We start from the raw sequence: 16466 nt of genomic DNA on the forward strand, positions 1-16466 counted from the left end.
TTTAATGGATACACAATATAATTTGCAACATCAAAGACATTAAATGTGTGCAGGGGAAGTAAAAGTGTAGAGTTTTTATATGTGATCGCAGTTAACTTAAAATAGACTGTTAATAGCAACATTTTTAATGTAAGCCTCATGGTAATCAAAAAGCAAATACCTAGAATAGGTACACAAATAATAAAGAGAAAAGAGGCAATGGCAATAGTAAGTTCTTTTCAGTAATTAAATGTAAATGGATTATGTTCTCCAATCAAAAGATACAGAATAGCTGAATGGATTAAAAATACGAGACAAAACTATATACTCTCTACAAGAGACTCATTTCAATGTTAATGACACACATAGGAAAGTGAAGGATGGAAAAATATATTTCAGGCTGATGTAAACCAAAAGAGCAGGAATAGATATACTTATATCAGATAAATATATACTTTAAGTCAAAATCTGTAACGGGACAAAGAAGGTCATTATGTGATAATAAAGGAATCAATTCACCATGAGGACATAACAATTGTAAATATATATGCACCTGACTTCAGAGCACCTAAATATATTAAGCAAGTATTAACAGATCTGTAGGTAGAAATAGATAACAATGCACTAATAGTAGTGGATTTCAATATCTCACTTTCAACGATAAATAGCATCCAGATAGAAAATAAATAAGGACATATTAGACTTTAAAACAAGTGGCCCTAAGATTACACCCCCCCACACACATACAATATTCCACCCAACAGCAGCGGGATGTACATTCTTCTTAAGTGCACATGGGACAATCTCCAAGACAGATCATTAAATCACAAAACAAGTCTTAACAAATTTATGAACATTAAAATCATATCAGGTTATTTTTTCCAACTGAAGTGGAAACCAATAACAGGAGGAAAGCTGGGAAATGCATGAATACACGGATATTAAACAACACTTTGGAATAACCCATGGGTCAAAGAAGAAATCAAAAGGGAAATATATCCTGAGACAAACAAAAATGGAAACACAACATACTGAAACTTATGAGATGCAGCAAAAGCAGTATTGAGAGGAAAGTTTATACTACATTAAGAAACAAGATCTCAAATAACCTAAATTTATATCTGAAGGAACTAGAAAAAGAACAAGCTAAGCCCAAAGTTAGCAGAAGGAAACAACAAAGATAAGAGCAAAAATAAATGAAATGGACACTAGAAAAACAATAGAAAAGATTAATGAAACTAAGAGCTAGTTTGTTTAACAGTTAAGCAAAATTGACAAACCTTTAACTAGACTAAGAAAAAAAAGAAAGGACTCAAATAAAATCTGAATTGAGAGAGGAGACTTTACAAGTGATACCACAGTAACATCAAAGAATCATAGGACTACTATGAACAATTATACGACAATGTTTTGGAAAATCTAGGAAAAAAAATTATAAATTCCTAAAAGCATATAACCTACCAAGACCAAATCATGAAGAAATAGAAAATCCCAATGGACTTAAATCTATATTCAATAATTTCCCAACAAAGGAAGGTCCAGACTAAATAACTTCACTGGTGACTTCTGCCAAACATTTAAAGAAGAATTAATGCCAATCTTTCTTAAACTTTTCCAGAAAAATTGAAGAGGAGGCAGCACTTCCACAACTCAGTGAAGTTGCAGGATGCAAATCCACATGCAAAAATCAGTTGTATATGCAAACACTAAAAATGAACTATTTGGAATATAAATTAAGAAAGCAATGATATTTATAATAGCATTAAAACAATAATATATTTAGAAATAAGTTTCACCAGGGAGATGAAGACCTGTCACTGAAAATATGAGATATTGATAAAAGAGACTGAAGTAAATGGAGCTATCCTATATTCTTGGATTGGAAGAATTAATATCATTAAAATGTCCATATTACCTAAAGCCATCTACAGAGTCAATGCAATCCCTATCAAAATTTTAATGGCATTTTTTTTTTTACAGACATAGGAAAAACAACCTTAAAATTAATATTGAATCACAAAAGACCCAAAATAACCAAAGCAATCTTGAAAAAGAACAAAGGTGGAGGCATCTTCATTTCCTAATTTCAAACTATATTACAAAGCTATAGTAATCAATGCCAGTATGGTACTGGCTTAAAAACAGACACATAGACCAGTAGAACAGAATTGAGAGCCCAGGAATACAGCCATGCACACATGATCAATTAATCTATGACAAGGGTGCTAGTTACACACAATAGGGAAAAGATAGTCTCTTTAATAAATGATTTTATGAAAACTGGATATCCACATGCAGATAAATGAAAGTGGATCGATTTCTCACCACTCAGAGAAGAATCAACTCAAAATGCATTAAACATGTAAGACATAAACATGTAAGACCTGATACCATTAAAGTCCTTAAAGAAAACATAGGAGAAAAACTACTTGATATTGGTCTTGACAATGATTTTTTGGATCTGATCCCAAAAACATAAGCAACAAAAGCAAATATAAGTAGGACTACATCAAACTAAAATCTTCTGCATAGCAAAAGAAACAACAAAACGAAAAGGCATCCTACAAAATGAGAGAAAATATTTGCAAGTCATATATTTGATAAGTGGTTAATATATAAAATATGTAAGGAACTCACACACCTCAGTAACAAAAAAGCAACAAAAAATAATCAAATAAAAAAATGGGCAGAGGGCATAAAGGGACATATCTCCAAAGAAGACATACAACTTGTGAACAGGTACCTAGAAAGGAGCTCAACATCACTAATCATCAGAGAAGTGCAATTCAAAACCATAATGAAATATCTCCTCATACATGTGAGGATGGGAATGCAAACTCGTAAAGCCATTATGAAAAATAGTATGAGGTTCCACAAAAAATTAGAACTAGAACTATCATATGATCCAGCAATTTCACTTCTGGGTATATGGCCAAAAGAAATGAAATCACTATCTTGAAGAGATATCTTTACCCACATGTTCATTGCAGCATTATTCTAATAGCTAAGACATGGAAACAATCTAAAGTGTTAATAGTTGAATGGATAAAGAAAATGTGGTAAATGGAATATTATACAGCTTTAAAAAAAGAAGGAAATTCTGCTATTTGTGACAACATGGATGAACATGAGGGTCATGCTAAGTGAAATAAACCAGAGAAAGACAAACACTGATCTTAATTACATGTGGGATCTGGAAAAAAAAAAAGTTGAACTCAGAACCAGAGAGTGGAACGGTGGTTGCCAGAGGCACAGATTAAAGATGCATTTGAACATCTCAATAGATGGAGGAAGGCATTTGATAAAATTCAAAATTCATTAATGACTTTAAATGATAGGAACATAGGTATAAAATTTATTTTTTTAATATGACAAAGGATATCTATTTTAAAAACAATAGCAAATATTCCTAATTGATGATATCTCGTATGCTTTCTTTTAGAGATGGAAGAACAATATAGAGATACCCATTATCACTACTTATTTTCAGTACCCTACTGGAGGTCCTAGATAATGCAATATGGGGATAAGATGTAAAGAATTTAGGGAAGGAGAGAAGCAGGGAGGGAGAGGAAGAGGAGAAGGGGAGAAGGAAATAATTAAAAGAAAGAAAAGCAATAGGATTGAAGAAGCCTGGGCCCCACCTCACACAGGGAGATCTGAATTTCTGTGAAAGGGCCCCACCATCCTCTTTCGTACCTTCCAGGTGATTCCACTTTGCAGCCAAGTTTAAGAGATAGTGGCCTGTCTACTTTTTGTAAATATTTAAGTAAGTGTCATGGTGGTTACACCATAGCTTTATTTTTATTTGAAGAAAATGCCATTGATTTCAAAACAATGTTTTCCAAAGCAAATATTTGCCTGTTTGTGTTGGTTCCAACTTAAGGTATGCTTCCTTCTATTATCTGTTCCAATATTAACCACTCTTTAAGTGGAAATAAATACATAATTCACGTCATGTAGTAAGATGCTCAGAGCTGAATGATTATTCTGATTTCTCAGTGTAATTCCATATTGGTGATACATAAAAGTTGATGTTCCTGTTAACATTACTACTTTTTATTAAAAATTTGGACAGAACGAAATAACTACCTTATTCTAATGAAGCCCTTGATATTAAATTTATTGCATAGGGACAAATTATAATTCTTTCCAAGGAACATGTTTGTTAAACTTTCCCCATTTTGAAGTTGACACATCAGAGAAAAAGAGAAGGGACCAGTATGTGGGGCACTGCCAGCTCACAGAGGGCATTTTGTTTGGCCAGCAGAGTGCCAGGTAAATAGTAACAGAGTAGGCCAGTACAGAGGCATTTTTTCCTATCTCTTCTAGATCCAGCACCCTGTAAAGACCAGCTGTCCTTGAAGGAAAAATCCGGCTTCCCAGCCAGTCCACAACTTCCGAGCCAGCCAAGCTCCAGGGGTGCCCCTGGGGGTGTACCAGTCCCTTTGGTACCATCCTCTCCTCCCATGACTTCTGTGCCCCAGGACATGGCTGCACCAGCTGCCAGCCCCAAGCCAGAGCCAGCAATGGGGGCTGCTGTGCAGGCAGGGGGTCCAGGGACTTCTCAGGGGATAGCTAGTGAGCACGAGACACCCCAGCCCCTGGCAGAGACTCATGATGCCCAACTTGCTACAAGGCCCCTGGGTGTGGCCCTAGGGCCTTGCACCTCCCCTCCAGAGGCCCCCCAACACCCTACAGGTCTGGAGGAGCCTGCCTCAGCCAGGGAGGCTAGCGCCCCGGGGGAGATCCTGCCAGCTCCAGCCCCTGTGCCCAGTGCCCCTGGTGGGACTCCCCAGCTTGCCCTAGGCCAGTCTCTAACCTCAGTCCCTAATGTGGTGGGGGCCGTTAGCCTGGCCACCCCCCAGCTTCCCAGCCCCCCACTTGGGCCTGCCATCCCCCCGCAGCCACCTTCAGCCTTGGAGTCAGATGGGGAAGGGCCACCTCCTAGGGTGGGTTTTGTGGACAGCACCATCAAGAGCCTGGATGAGAAGCTGCGAACTCTGCTCTACCAGGAGCACGTGCCCACCTCCTCTGCCTCAGCTGGGACCCCTGTGGAGGTGGGCGACCGAGACTTTACCATGGAGCCCCCAAGAGGGGACTGGACCTACACAGAAGCCTCTGGGGGAGACCCAGCCCTACTATCCCAGCTTGCAGTGAGTATTGGCCTTGCTCTAAGAGGTGCTGGCACAGGGCAGAGGTCTGGACAAGGATGGGGGCCAGCTCAAGCCTATGCGAGCAGGCACCCTGGCTATGCGGGCCATCCTGTTCTCAGAGACCCACCTCTTTGCTTGACCTGCCCAGGTGTTTTACAATGAGTGGCCCATTTGGGGAGGTGGGGCATGCGTGTGCAGGGTCAGGACCAGGCTGGGACAGCCTAGTGTGTATGAAGTGCCCTGCTCCGAGCATCCTCGGGAGGAAGAGCCCAGCCTTTGGACAGGAGGAGAGGATTTGCAGTTTTACCTGCCGAAGTGTCAGCAAGTAAGGCTCATGGCTCTTTCCTTTCTGTTTCTTTCTCTAGTCGGACAAGTCAGAAATGGCTCCTGGGCCTGGGGACACATTGGAGCAGGCCACATCCTCACCAGTGGCAGGTAATGAGCCCCAGGTCACTGGCCCTGCCCCCAGTGTGCACAAGGTACCACCCAGCCTTCCTTGCTCCAGAGCATTCTGCATCTCCATCCTTCATCCTTGCAGCATCTTGGATGGAAACCAGACATGGCAGAGCCTGTCATGATATCTTAGGGTGTGATCACGTCCCAAGGAGAGAAAGTCCCTGTCTGTGGAAATGAATGTCAGTCCCCCCATCCAGCCTGCCCAATATGGCTTTCTTTTGGCATGTGTGGGTCTCAGCTCAGGCCAATCTCCCACACATCAGCTCCTTCTGCTGTTATTCACTCTTCACAGCAGTTTTAGGAAAGCAGGTCAGAAGTATCATTCTGTAGTTGGGGAAACTGAGACAGCCTCAGATGACATGGACCTTCCCTAAACACTGGAGCAATAGGGTTAGGAATTGGCCTTATCGATCTACTACTTCCAGGACCTCATGAGACCCTTTTATCATCAGAACATGCCAGGGTGAGACCGTCAGGTGATAGAGATGGCAGGTGAGACAGGGTGTTAACCATCAGGTGTCTAAAAGGCCTGACTGTGCTTAAGGGTCTGGAGCAGGTGCCTGCAGGGTCCCGAGTTGTATTGGACTCCTCCCTTCCCCAGATTCTAAGATGTCTCCTGTGAAGTGAGGGGGTTAGTACAGCTTCTCATGGCTCCTTTCCCTCCTACACGCTGCCCTCCCACTGCGATTCAGCTAGCCTTGAGCCATTCTTGCTTTTGTCCTTGGCACCAGTACAAGTAATAATTTTGATGTTCCTACAGCAGCATCATCTTTGAGCAACATGCTGGGAACTGATGGAGGATGGGTGGCCTCAGGTTCACCTGCAGCGTCCAGTGCCCCTCAGGTAGGTTGTTTTCTGCTGAGATGATGAGATACTCGGCCGGTTGGTGGGGTTTGCTCTCTGCTTGTGTTCGCATGGAATCTTTTCCTTTCCTCTATTTCCCAAGGATGCCCCCACTTCTGCCATCCCTGCACATCCGGAAACCACAGATCAGAGTAGCAGGGTCCTTGGGGAAACCTCTGCTGAGCCCACGCAGCGCTGCCTGGGGATGTTGACCAAGGGCAGTCAGGCCATCCAGTTCCAGACACATGGCATTATGGCCTCAGGGTCCCCTCCGAAGCGGCCACGGCAGCAGGATGGCAGCTCACCAGCCAAAACTGTGGGCCGGTTCTCGGTAATCAGCACCCAGGACGAATGGACCCTGGCCTCACCCCACAGCTTGCGGTACTCTGCTCCACCCGACGTGTACCTACAAGAGGGGCCCCAAAGCCCTGACATGAAGCTGGCCCTGCGGCGAGTGCAGACGGCCTCTTCCATCGAGGTCGGCCCTGGCGAGCCCGTGTCCAGTGACTCTGGGGACGAGTGCCCACACAGGAGGCCTTCTGTGCAGAAGCATGGCTCTCTTCCTGGGAGTGGCAGCAGTGTGGCCAGCGACTTCGTCAAGAAGGCCACTGCCTTCCTACACAGGTCTTCAAGGGCTGGCTCTCCGGGCCCAGAAACACCCAACAGGACGGGCGTGAAGGTCCCTACCATCAGTGTGACCTCCTTTCACTCCCAGTCATCCTACATCAGCAGTGACAATGACTCAGAGATTGAGGATGCCGACATTAGGAAGGAGCTGCAGAGTCTTCGAGAGAAGTAGGTCCTGTAGGATGGGTAATAGGCTGGTATGGCGTCCAGGCCATGGTGTCAGGGTGCTCCAGGTTTCACCACATGCCCTTGGAGCTTGAGCCAGATGACAGGGTAGAGGCAATGTCACTGGCCAGCCTAGTTTCTGGTCTTGGAGCTGTGCCTCTCCATTTCCTGTGGCTGTCCCCTTCTGGCCTCAACAGGACAGACCCGGTGTTGCTCAGGCCTTCCTCACATTCCCTCTGCCTGCAAGTGTTACCTGCCTCCGCTGTGGTTAGGGTCCCTGAGATGCAGCTGCACCCTGAAGTCTCCTTCACGGCAAGAGGGCCACAGTGTAGTTACCATGGTGGGGAGAGGTGTTCTGGGGAAGGAGTGGCTGTTAGCTGAGAGCTCTTAGAGTGGACCTGGAAACTGCCCACAGGGCTATGTGGGCTGGGAGGGGGACCTGATACTTGTAGCTCTCTCCCCTGGTGCCCTATGACAGCCGATAGTTGGGTGTGGAGCAGCATTAATGTGCCCATTTTCAGGTGGCGTCCCAGGGGGCGTAAACTGGATCCTCGGACACATGCAGAGGGGCTAGTCTGCGCTCTCATGGGGGTGTTGCCCAGAAAGCCTGGGGTCAGCAGGAATGAGAGGGGACCAGGGGAGCCTAGATGCAGTTGCCTTCCACGGTGAGGGAAATTGGAGGGGTGGGAGGGAGAAAACCTGGAAGAAGTAGCTTTGCGTTCTGAGGAGGTAGGGCCTGGGAGTGAAGGGGCCAGAGTCAGAGGTGATGGGTGCCTAAAGCTTGGGGGAAAAGGTGTGGCCTGGAGGTGAAGGGGTGGGGCCAGAGGAGGGGAAGGGAGAGAGCAAAGAAACACCACAAAGGAAAAGGTTCCAGGAGCCTGAGAGGGGCTGGCTCTCTGGCCTGATAAGAAGGCCGTAGAACCCAGTAGACTGGAGAGACCATTTAGAAGAGGGCAAGGTTTGGCCCTGAATTGATGAGACTTGGTGGCTACCAGTTAGGAGGTAGTCCTGCTTGTGTCAGACCTGCTGGTACCCTGTGGAGGCTTGGGTGCCTGTCTCCCCTCATCCCACCAGTATTTGCAGCATAGAGTCCCTGGGAGCCTCATGCTCTGAGAGGCCGGCTTCAGCCCCTGGGACTGGGTGGAAAGAAAGGATGAGCTTTGGGGCAGGAGACTCAGAGTTGGGGATCTCCCCTAGGTCCTTCTAAATCAGATGCTTCCCAGCTGACTCAGTATCCCCCACCCCTCTCCAAACAGCTTTCACTTCAGAACATCTCATCATGTCAGAAGCTAATCTGATGCAATAGCAATTTGCTGTTTAGAGAGTCATTTTTCTAAAATAAACCAGGCCGGTGTTGAAGACCCAAGAGGTAAAATCAGAACTTGCCTCATCCTGTCCAATTATGAAAAAAAACCTGTTTTCCAAGTAAGCACACATAGAGATGAGCCTGGAGTGAAGCTGAGAGGCTGAGCCCTCTGGCCAGGGCGGCAGAGGCCCATGAGACTTGGTTAAAGGGATGGTATCTGGCCCAGTACCACTCTAGTTGCAGACGGTAAGAGGCAGACGAGGAAGGTAGCCAGGGACTCGGCCATTATGTCCTAAGGGAGACCAGCAGGGACCGCTGGCTCTTCTCTGCCTTGTCCTAGAAACTGCCCTTACACACAGCCAGTGCTTCCACTGAGAACTTAATGGAGGTTTCCCACCTGCGTGGCCTGTCAACTCAGCTCTGTGCCCTGTGGGTGATGTTGCCTGAGCTGGGAGCCCCCATGGCAAGGAGGGGCTGCAACCAGCACCCCAGGCCCCTGGTTATCAATCTGTGTCTGGACTTGAACCTGCCACATTCTCTCATCTGAGAGGCTTCTGGTGCTATCTGCCCTCCAGTGGAGGAAGTAACACCTGGTAAACCATGGCAGCCTCCCAATTCTGAATACTGTTTTTTCCTTTCGCCTATGTTTATGTTCAGGGTTTGTATTTTGAGCATAAATGTGTGAAGTTGTCCATACCCCCCTCCAAAAAAGTAATAAAAAATACAGCGTGTTATGAATCTGGATGTTGGAAAACTTATATCTACTTAGGCTGGCCTTCTGCAGCTTCGTGTCATTAGGTGTTGATGCCAGGGGCCCCCTGTAATGCCCACTTAGTTTAGGTGTAAAGAAACAGAAAGCGATATTTAAATGAAAGGCCCGTGTCCCCTACTGTGGGCTGCCCACCCCATTCCTAACACCCTTCGAGGACTCTCCTATAGCAGCGGTCTTCAACCTTTTTGGCATGAGGGATTGGCGCTCCTATGAGAATCTAATGCCTGATGATCTGAGGTGGAGCTGAGGCAGTGATGCTAGCATTGGGGAGCGGCTACAAACACAGATGAAGCTTCGCTTGCCTGCTGCTCACCTCCTGCTGTGTGGCCCGGTTTCTAACAGACCATGGACTGATACTAGTCTAGACCCTTGTCCTAGAGGGGCATTATGTGGTTTGGAAATGACCAGCAGACTCACTTGCCCTCCCTTCTCTGCACTCCTGCAGACACCTGAAGGAAATTTCAGAGCTGCAGAGCCAGCAGAAGCAAGAGATCGAGGCCCTGTACCGCCGCCTGGGCAAGCCGCTACCCCCCAACCTGGGGCTCTTCCATACAGCACCCCCAGCTGGCCGCCGGAGAAAGACCAGCAAGAGCAAGCTGAAGGCGGGGAAGTTGCTGAACCCACTGGTGCAACAGCTCAAGGTCGTGGCCTCCAGCACAGGTTGGCCCTGTGCCCTCCTGGCCACCCTTGGGCAGGGGCTGGGCCGGGAGTGGGGCAGATGAAAGGCAGATACCCAGACCTCGAAAAGTGCTTCCTGACTCTGTTCTCTTAGGAATGGGGAAGCCATGTGGGCTGTAGAGGGCTAGGGCCTCTTCCCCAATGCTGTTGTAAGAAGAAAGGGCTGTGAGTGGGCAGGCCTGCTCAGAGCCCTCGGCCACCCATGGGCTACAGTGTGCGAGAGAGGTGGAGGAGGCTCAGGTTTTCCAGAGCTGAGGGCTGCTCTCCCCTACCTACTCCTCCCTGCAGGGTACTGCCTAGGATAGGTCTGCTTCCTCTGACCCTGATTCTCAGACATATATCACCTGCTGACAGTGGGGATTGAGCAGCTGTTTTTGGGAAGGGAGAGGATAGGGTAGTAGGACCCCTTGCCCTTAACCATGATGCCCAAGCAACTGGGGATGCTTGCTGACCCAAGCCTCTACACTCTGGAATAGAGATCCAGTGAGCTGAAATCCTCAGTTGCACCAGGTGGGAAGCTGGTGGTGAGCTGACCATAAGCCATCCCTCTTAGTGTTGTATATGACTTGCAGGGTACACATCTTTGAGTTGCAAGAATTATATGAATTACATACTAATTCTGAAGCTAACAGGAGACTAATTAGAGTGAGGAGGAAGTTTACAGGCCCACTTTGAGCCCAGATGTGCATCTCCAGATATGCTGTCCTTTCACTGTATTTGTACAACACAGGCCCAGCACAGTGTTGGTGACTAGTGGAGACAGTGGTCATTTTCTTTATTCTTCCCAACACTCTGACCCAGCCACATACCCATTGCCTGATGGGACTCAGCTTCTTCAAGGTCACCTAGCAAAGAGCAGGGAGGATGGATACACCTTGCACTGGCTGGTCTGTCCTGTGGCGCCTCATGGTGCCTGTCCCCCCTTCTCCCCACCCAGGTCATTTGTCAGACTGCAGCAGAGCCCCTCCTGCTAAGGACCCCACCAAAGCTGGGGCGGGGCCCGTGGCAGCATCAGACCCGTGTGGGAAGGCAGTTCAGACCCAGCAGCCTTGCTCCGTGCGGGCCTCCTTGTCTGCAGACATCTGCTCCGGCTTAGCCAGTGATGGAGGCGGAGCGCATGGCCCAGGTGATTCTCAGTTTGCCCGTCTCCGAGCATGTGCTAGCCACGTAGGGCCCATGTGGTGTAGAGGGGACGTGAGCTGTGGCCAATGCTTCTTAAAGAAGTAATCATAGATGTAGCCTTTGGATGAAAAGAGTGGATGACCCACCCATTACTGAGTCTTACTGTAAGTGGCTCAGAGGGAGGTATGCTTGGCTAGAGCGACCTGGGAAAGGCACCAGGACCACTGAGAGGTCAGATGTGGTGTCTGCTTTGTGCTCTGTGCTGGATCTCAGGCACTGGCCTCCCCTGTCCAAGCCCCCTGCTAAACACAGGTCCTTCTGTCAGGAGGGCCGTTGGGGGGACAAGGGCACAGCTCTTGAGCTGGGAATTTGGCCTTGAGGAGGAATTGCCGTGGACGCAGCAGCCGTGCGATGAGGTGCTTCACCCGTGCCATGTCTGTCCAGAGACACGGTGGTGACTGCTGCCGCGTCTGGTCCCCTGCCCCACCCCACACCCGCTCCCGGGGTTCGCTTCTCTTTTGTTCCAATGCTTCCTCCTTTCCATTATGTGGTCAGTGGCTGTGGTCCTCTAGGCTGGGCTAGGTGCAGCCGTGGATGCTAAGTGACGAGGCTGATGTGGCTGGTGGTGTAGGAGGAAGCCCATAGACTGTACTTGATTCCTGTCTCTTTGTTTTCTTCCCTCTATATTCATTTGCAGGCTGGACGGTTTACCACCCAACGTCTGAGAGAGTGACCTATAAGTCTAATAGCAAACCTCGCGCTCGATTCCTCAGTGGACCTGTGTCTGTGTCCATCTGTCTGTATTTGTTCTTTTGTATTTTATCACCTCCTGGCCCTTGGTTTCTCCCCCACCCCCTCCCTGTCTTCATTACCTTCTACACATTTTATAGGATGCCACCCCACCCCATTGAACTCATCTATTTAATATAAATAACGGAGCCCTGTCCATGCCCACGCATCTGGCCCCAGAAAGCACCAGTGCATGCTCTCGGCTCCTGCCTGGGCACCAAAAGCATGCGCAGTGGCCTGCCCACTCTTGACCTCAGTGCTCCACCCCAGACCCCCAAGGCACTCTGCGTTTCTCTCATCACTTTTTTTTTTTTTTATGTTGGACGTAGTTTTATTTCTGTTGCGATTGTGGCAAATACACACGTCCACTGTCCCCAGTTCCAGCGACAACAAAAAGACAACCCCGGCCTTCTCTAGACGCATGGTGTGTTTCACATGTGTCTGGACTTTGAAGATATGCATGTAGCAAACTAAAACAGTGCTAGAAGGTCACTGGAGAGTATAACTTCTGTATAAGGGCTATATCACAACATCCAGTACTGTCTACCCCTGCCCGCTCCCTGCATGTGGAAATGTTGAGAATGGGCTCCAGCTAGGATGCCTCAGCCCCTCTCTCCACTCTGTTCACCTTGAATTCTCTCCAGTACTGGGAGAGGTGACTACTAGCCTCCTGCTGCATTCCACATATGGGCCCAGCCCCTCATGGTCTTCTCTCTAGCTCCTGTACTTTACGTGGTGTGTTTCCCTCTCATCTCATGGACCTCAGAGATGAAGTCAATTATGCAGTTTCTCAAAGCCCTGCAAAACCAAAACTTAGTCCCAGTTGTCCTCAGAGTCTCTGGAATGCTATCCTAGTACCCAGGACTCATGTCCAGGAATGGCATACCTGCTTGGGGCTGTCCAAAATTGTTTCATCCCTCAGATCAATTGGCAAATTAATCAAAAGCTGTGGGCTTTTCAGATTTTGATTTTTTTAATAGAAAACTTAAGCTTTTTACCAATTGGATTGGACATGCTGATTTGGGGCACATGGCTTTTTACTCGTACAATAAAGATACATTGTGCTTGTTGGGACCTGAGGCCACAGTAGGCATCTGTCCCTGTCAGAGGGCCCAGAGCATCCTCCCCTGGTAGGCAGGTGGGATGGTTCAGAGGCCCAGGACTAGGTAGAAATGCCCAGCGGGGGACCCAGCACTCCTCTTTTCCTGACAAGTGCCTTGTTCAGCTCAGGTGTCACTGGGCTGCTGGTTAGTTGCTGAGTTGAGTGGTGGGGTGGGAGGAGGCCTGCATCCTGGCTCCTTGCTCACTCACTGTTCATCTTCTGCCCGTATGTGTACAGCTATCGCCCGGGAGGTTGTAGTGTGAGGGCATCTGGGTATCCAGGCATTTCATGCTCAGACAGGTGACTGTGTCCCTGCTGGGAGGGTTGCTGGCCAGATGTAGGAAGCTTGTTAGAGCAGGTTATGGTTTCCCCTGGGTAGTTGGGGTAAAAACATGTGAGTGAGCAGCACCATGCTTATCTCTTGGGCTGTCACCACTCTATACCTGGTTCTGTTTTTTTTTTTTTAAAAAGGGTTTTATTTTGCTTCACTATTACTTATTCTAAAATAAAAGAAAAATTTGAGGCACAGCAGGGACAAAGAGTTAAGATTTTGCTTCTGTCGTTGGTCAGGAGGAAAGGAATGTGTGAGGCACAGCTTAGTGGCAGGTGGGGGACCTGGCCTCGGGCAGGTTGGTTTTAGGCAGCAGCACATGTCAGCCTACTGGGCCTTGGTTCTTCTGACACTGTGAATACAAGGACACTGCTCTTTTCACAGTCTAGTTGTTTTCAGGCTGTCTTGGCTGAGTCCCTAGTCTTTTCAGGCCACAGTATGGCCTCTACATGCTCTGAAGTTGCTGGTGAGGAGAGTGCTTGGCCTGCGCTGGCCCTCTTGCCCACATCCATGGGGACTAGGCTGGTGTGAAGACTCAGAGCTCCCCTGTTGCTCCGATGGAGGTGGAGGAGCCAGAACACACACCCGCTCCTTCCTGTCCGGTATCCACTTGGCTGGCCCTTGGGGCTTCTCCTGGAGCCACTATCTGCTAGTTTCTAGGTGACCAGAGAGCATGTACCTGTGAAAGACTTCAGGAAAGTTCAGAGCTGATCTGGGAGGGCCAAGAGCTTGGCCACAAGAGGAGGAGGAGGGAGCTGGAGCTTGGGCTCCAAGAGCCACGGCTGTGGGGTACAGGGCATCTGGCCCAGCCCAAGCTGGAGAGGTTTTTAGTTTCTTGTCCTGAAAGGAACAGGAGATAAGGTTCCACAAAAACAAAATCTGAAGTATAGGAAATCCCAGTTCTCTGAAACTCAGAGAAGATACAAGAGGCTGGGTGGTGGTGCCCAGGGTGGAGCTGTAGGCAGCCTCCAGGGGGTCGGGAGGTGACCCCATGTTGGAGAAGTGACCAGGCTTGGGTCACAGAGAATGGAGAGGTTGCAGCCTCATTACCTCCTTGGGGTAGGCGCCAGACAATCGTGCTATCTCATGGGCAGACCCAGGGGAAGGCCAGACCCTGAGGCATTACAGACCCTGGGGATAGGATAGTCCCTGAGGTCACTGCCCATCCTATAGGACCCCTCTTGCACTGTTGAACAGTTGGGCAGCTTGGGTTGGGTTGCAAAAGTGATGGTGTCCTGGTGTCGTATTGGTCAGAAGTTGTTGTTAGACCCGTTGACCCTCCCCTTCCCTGGCTCCTCCTTGTCTGACCAGAGGCAGATGCCATTATCCTCCAGGATCTCTCTTTCTGTGCACATGGAGCCATTGTGTTTTTCTCACGTGTCTTCATCAGTGGGCCTAACATTTATAATACAGCAAGTTTGTCTCTGGGACCCCCACTACCACTGTGCAGCCCCGCCCCAGGCCCTGCCCTCCCTCCCTGTGGGGACCCCCCATGGTGGGTGTGGGAGAGGGCCCTGGGATAGGGGAGGACACCCAGGGAGGAAACTCCAACTCCTATGCAGTCCCCCACCATGCCTAAGCCCACCCAGGCCGAATTTGTGTGCAGCTTGAACAGCGGGCTGTCCAAGGAACCAGCCCCTGTGCTTCAGGAACCGTGCAACCTGGGCAGTGATGCTCAGGGTGAAGTCACCCCAGGGCAGAGCCAAGACGCATCGCTTCCCAGTTCCTGCTTCACAGATAAGTTTTGGCACTTTTCTCAGCTTAAGAACTTGGTGGCTCAATACATTTTCTTCTCTGTGCCAGAACTGAGTGCCTATACTGCTGTTGGGGTAAGGCCAACCCACTGGAGATGTGTGTCGTCATGGGGGTGGGGAGCCCTGGCTGGTCTCTGCTGAGGCTGCAGCCTCAGTTCCATGTGACCTTCATCAATATTTGAACACTGTGATAAATGGCAAGTGTGGGGATGGCTCTAGAGCCTGGCCCATATTTTAAGCAATCTGTCCCCATCACATACCCCTGAATTTGAGGCATTCTCCTGGTAACCAGCCAAAGGTCTGGGAGGTGGCAGGTGCCCAGTAGGATGGCCATCCACACCAGGAGCAGCCTCTGTTTCTGTGCCAGAGTGAATATGGGAACATGCAGTGTGGGGGCCTCACCTTACTGCAGGCCTGGGTGCTGCCTGGTCTGGCTGTTGAGGGCAGGAGGCTTGTTGCTCTGTGGGGTGCTCCTGTAGACGCATGCTACACGAGGATAAGATGCTGTAGGTCATCCTGTGTGCTGCCCTATGTGGTCACTTTCCCAAATAGTTCTGGGGCCAGGAACTTCCTAGGACTTATAGAGAGATCTCCATTCTCCACAGGAAACCAGGGGTGGGGCTGATTTAAACCATCATGCCCCATGTGGACCCCTATATGGGCCTCTTGTATGTCTCGTGTGGGCCCCAGGTAGCCTCGTGTGGGTCCTGTACGAGTCCTATGTGGGCCCTTTGTGGGCTTCCTGTCAGTCTTGTGTGGGTTCTGTGTGTGCCTCCCATGGGTCCTGTGTGGGCCTTGTGTGGGTGCCATGTGGATCATGTGTGGGCCCTGGTGCCAAAGGGCCCTGTGTTCCCAGGATTCCATCTAAAACACAGACCAGTAAAGGCCCTTCAGCCACACTGAGAGTTAGCTGAGTGGTCCAGACGGCTTCTGTTTGGCCCTTCTGTTTTCATTTGGACATTAGAGATCCAGCAGACCATCACCTCTCTTTCTCAAGTCAGCCTCAGCACAGAGGATGAACTAAATAAGAACAACTGGATTCAAGTCTAATGCACACAGCTTTCCCCTAAGGAGCTTGGGTTGACTTTTGCCCCCTGTTCTCTAACAGGAGGCAGTGGCTTGTCTTCCTTGGCTAGAGTGCTGGGATGGCGCTGTTGTCGATGCCCTCCAGGGCAAGGTGAAGTGCTCCTGGTGAGGGGCCATGGGCGGGAGCACAGACAGACCTTTCATGGTAGCAGCGCAGCCTTGTTGAGTGACCTTGGGGATGCCTGAGATGTCTTTGCCTGTACCATCTCTGTCTGCCCAGCTCCCGGGAAGACAGAGTAAGCCAGGTGTGACAGTCCCTCCTGGCCAGCTTGTCTACCCTCCAGATGGGCACTGACTGTT

At 48.9% G+C, this 16466-nt stretch overlaps 1 protein-coding gene across 15 annotated transcripts in view; it reads left to right on the forward strand.

The window, feature by feature from the left end:
- WNK2 (WNK lysine deficient protein kinase 2) overlaps nt 1–16466 on the forward strand; it is a 106411-nt gene that overhangs the window by 72854 nt on the left and 17091 nt on the right. For 9 of the 15 annotated variants that reach the window (XM_039888474.1, XM_039888467.1, XM_039888470.1 and 6 more), the window contains 7 exons: nt 4312–5135; nt 5501–5570; nt 6352–6434; nt 6538–7229; nt 9750–9964; nt 10920–11108; nt 11802–11900. In XM_039888474.1, coding sequence (XP_039744408.1) covers nt 4312–5135; nt 5501–5570; nt 6352–6434; nt 6538–7229; nt 9750–9964; nt 10920–11108; nt 11802–11900 — 2172 coding nt within the window. Of the gene's footprint in view, nt 1–4311; nt 5136–5500; nt 5571–6351; nt 6435–6537; nt 7230–9749; nt 9965–10919; nt 11109–11801; nt 11906–16466 lie in introns of those variants that run through there. The other 6 variants (XM_039888479.1, XM_039888475.1, XM_039888469.1 and 3 more) reach the window with 5 other exon arrangements.

This window comes from Pteropus medius, unplaced genomic scaffold (assembly GCF_902729225.1).
Source record: "Pteropus medius unplaced genomic scaffold, Ma_sr-lr_union100, whole genome shotgun sequence".
NCBI lineage: Eukaryota > Metazoa > Chordata > Mammalia > Chiroptera > Pteropodidae > Pteropus > Pteropus medius.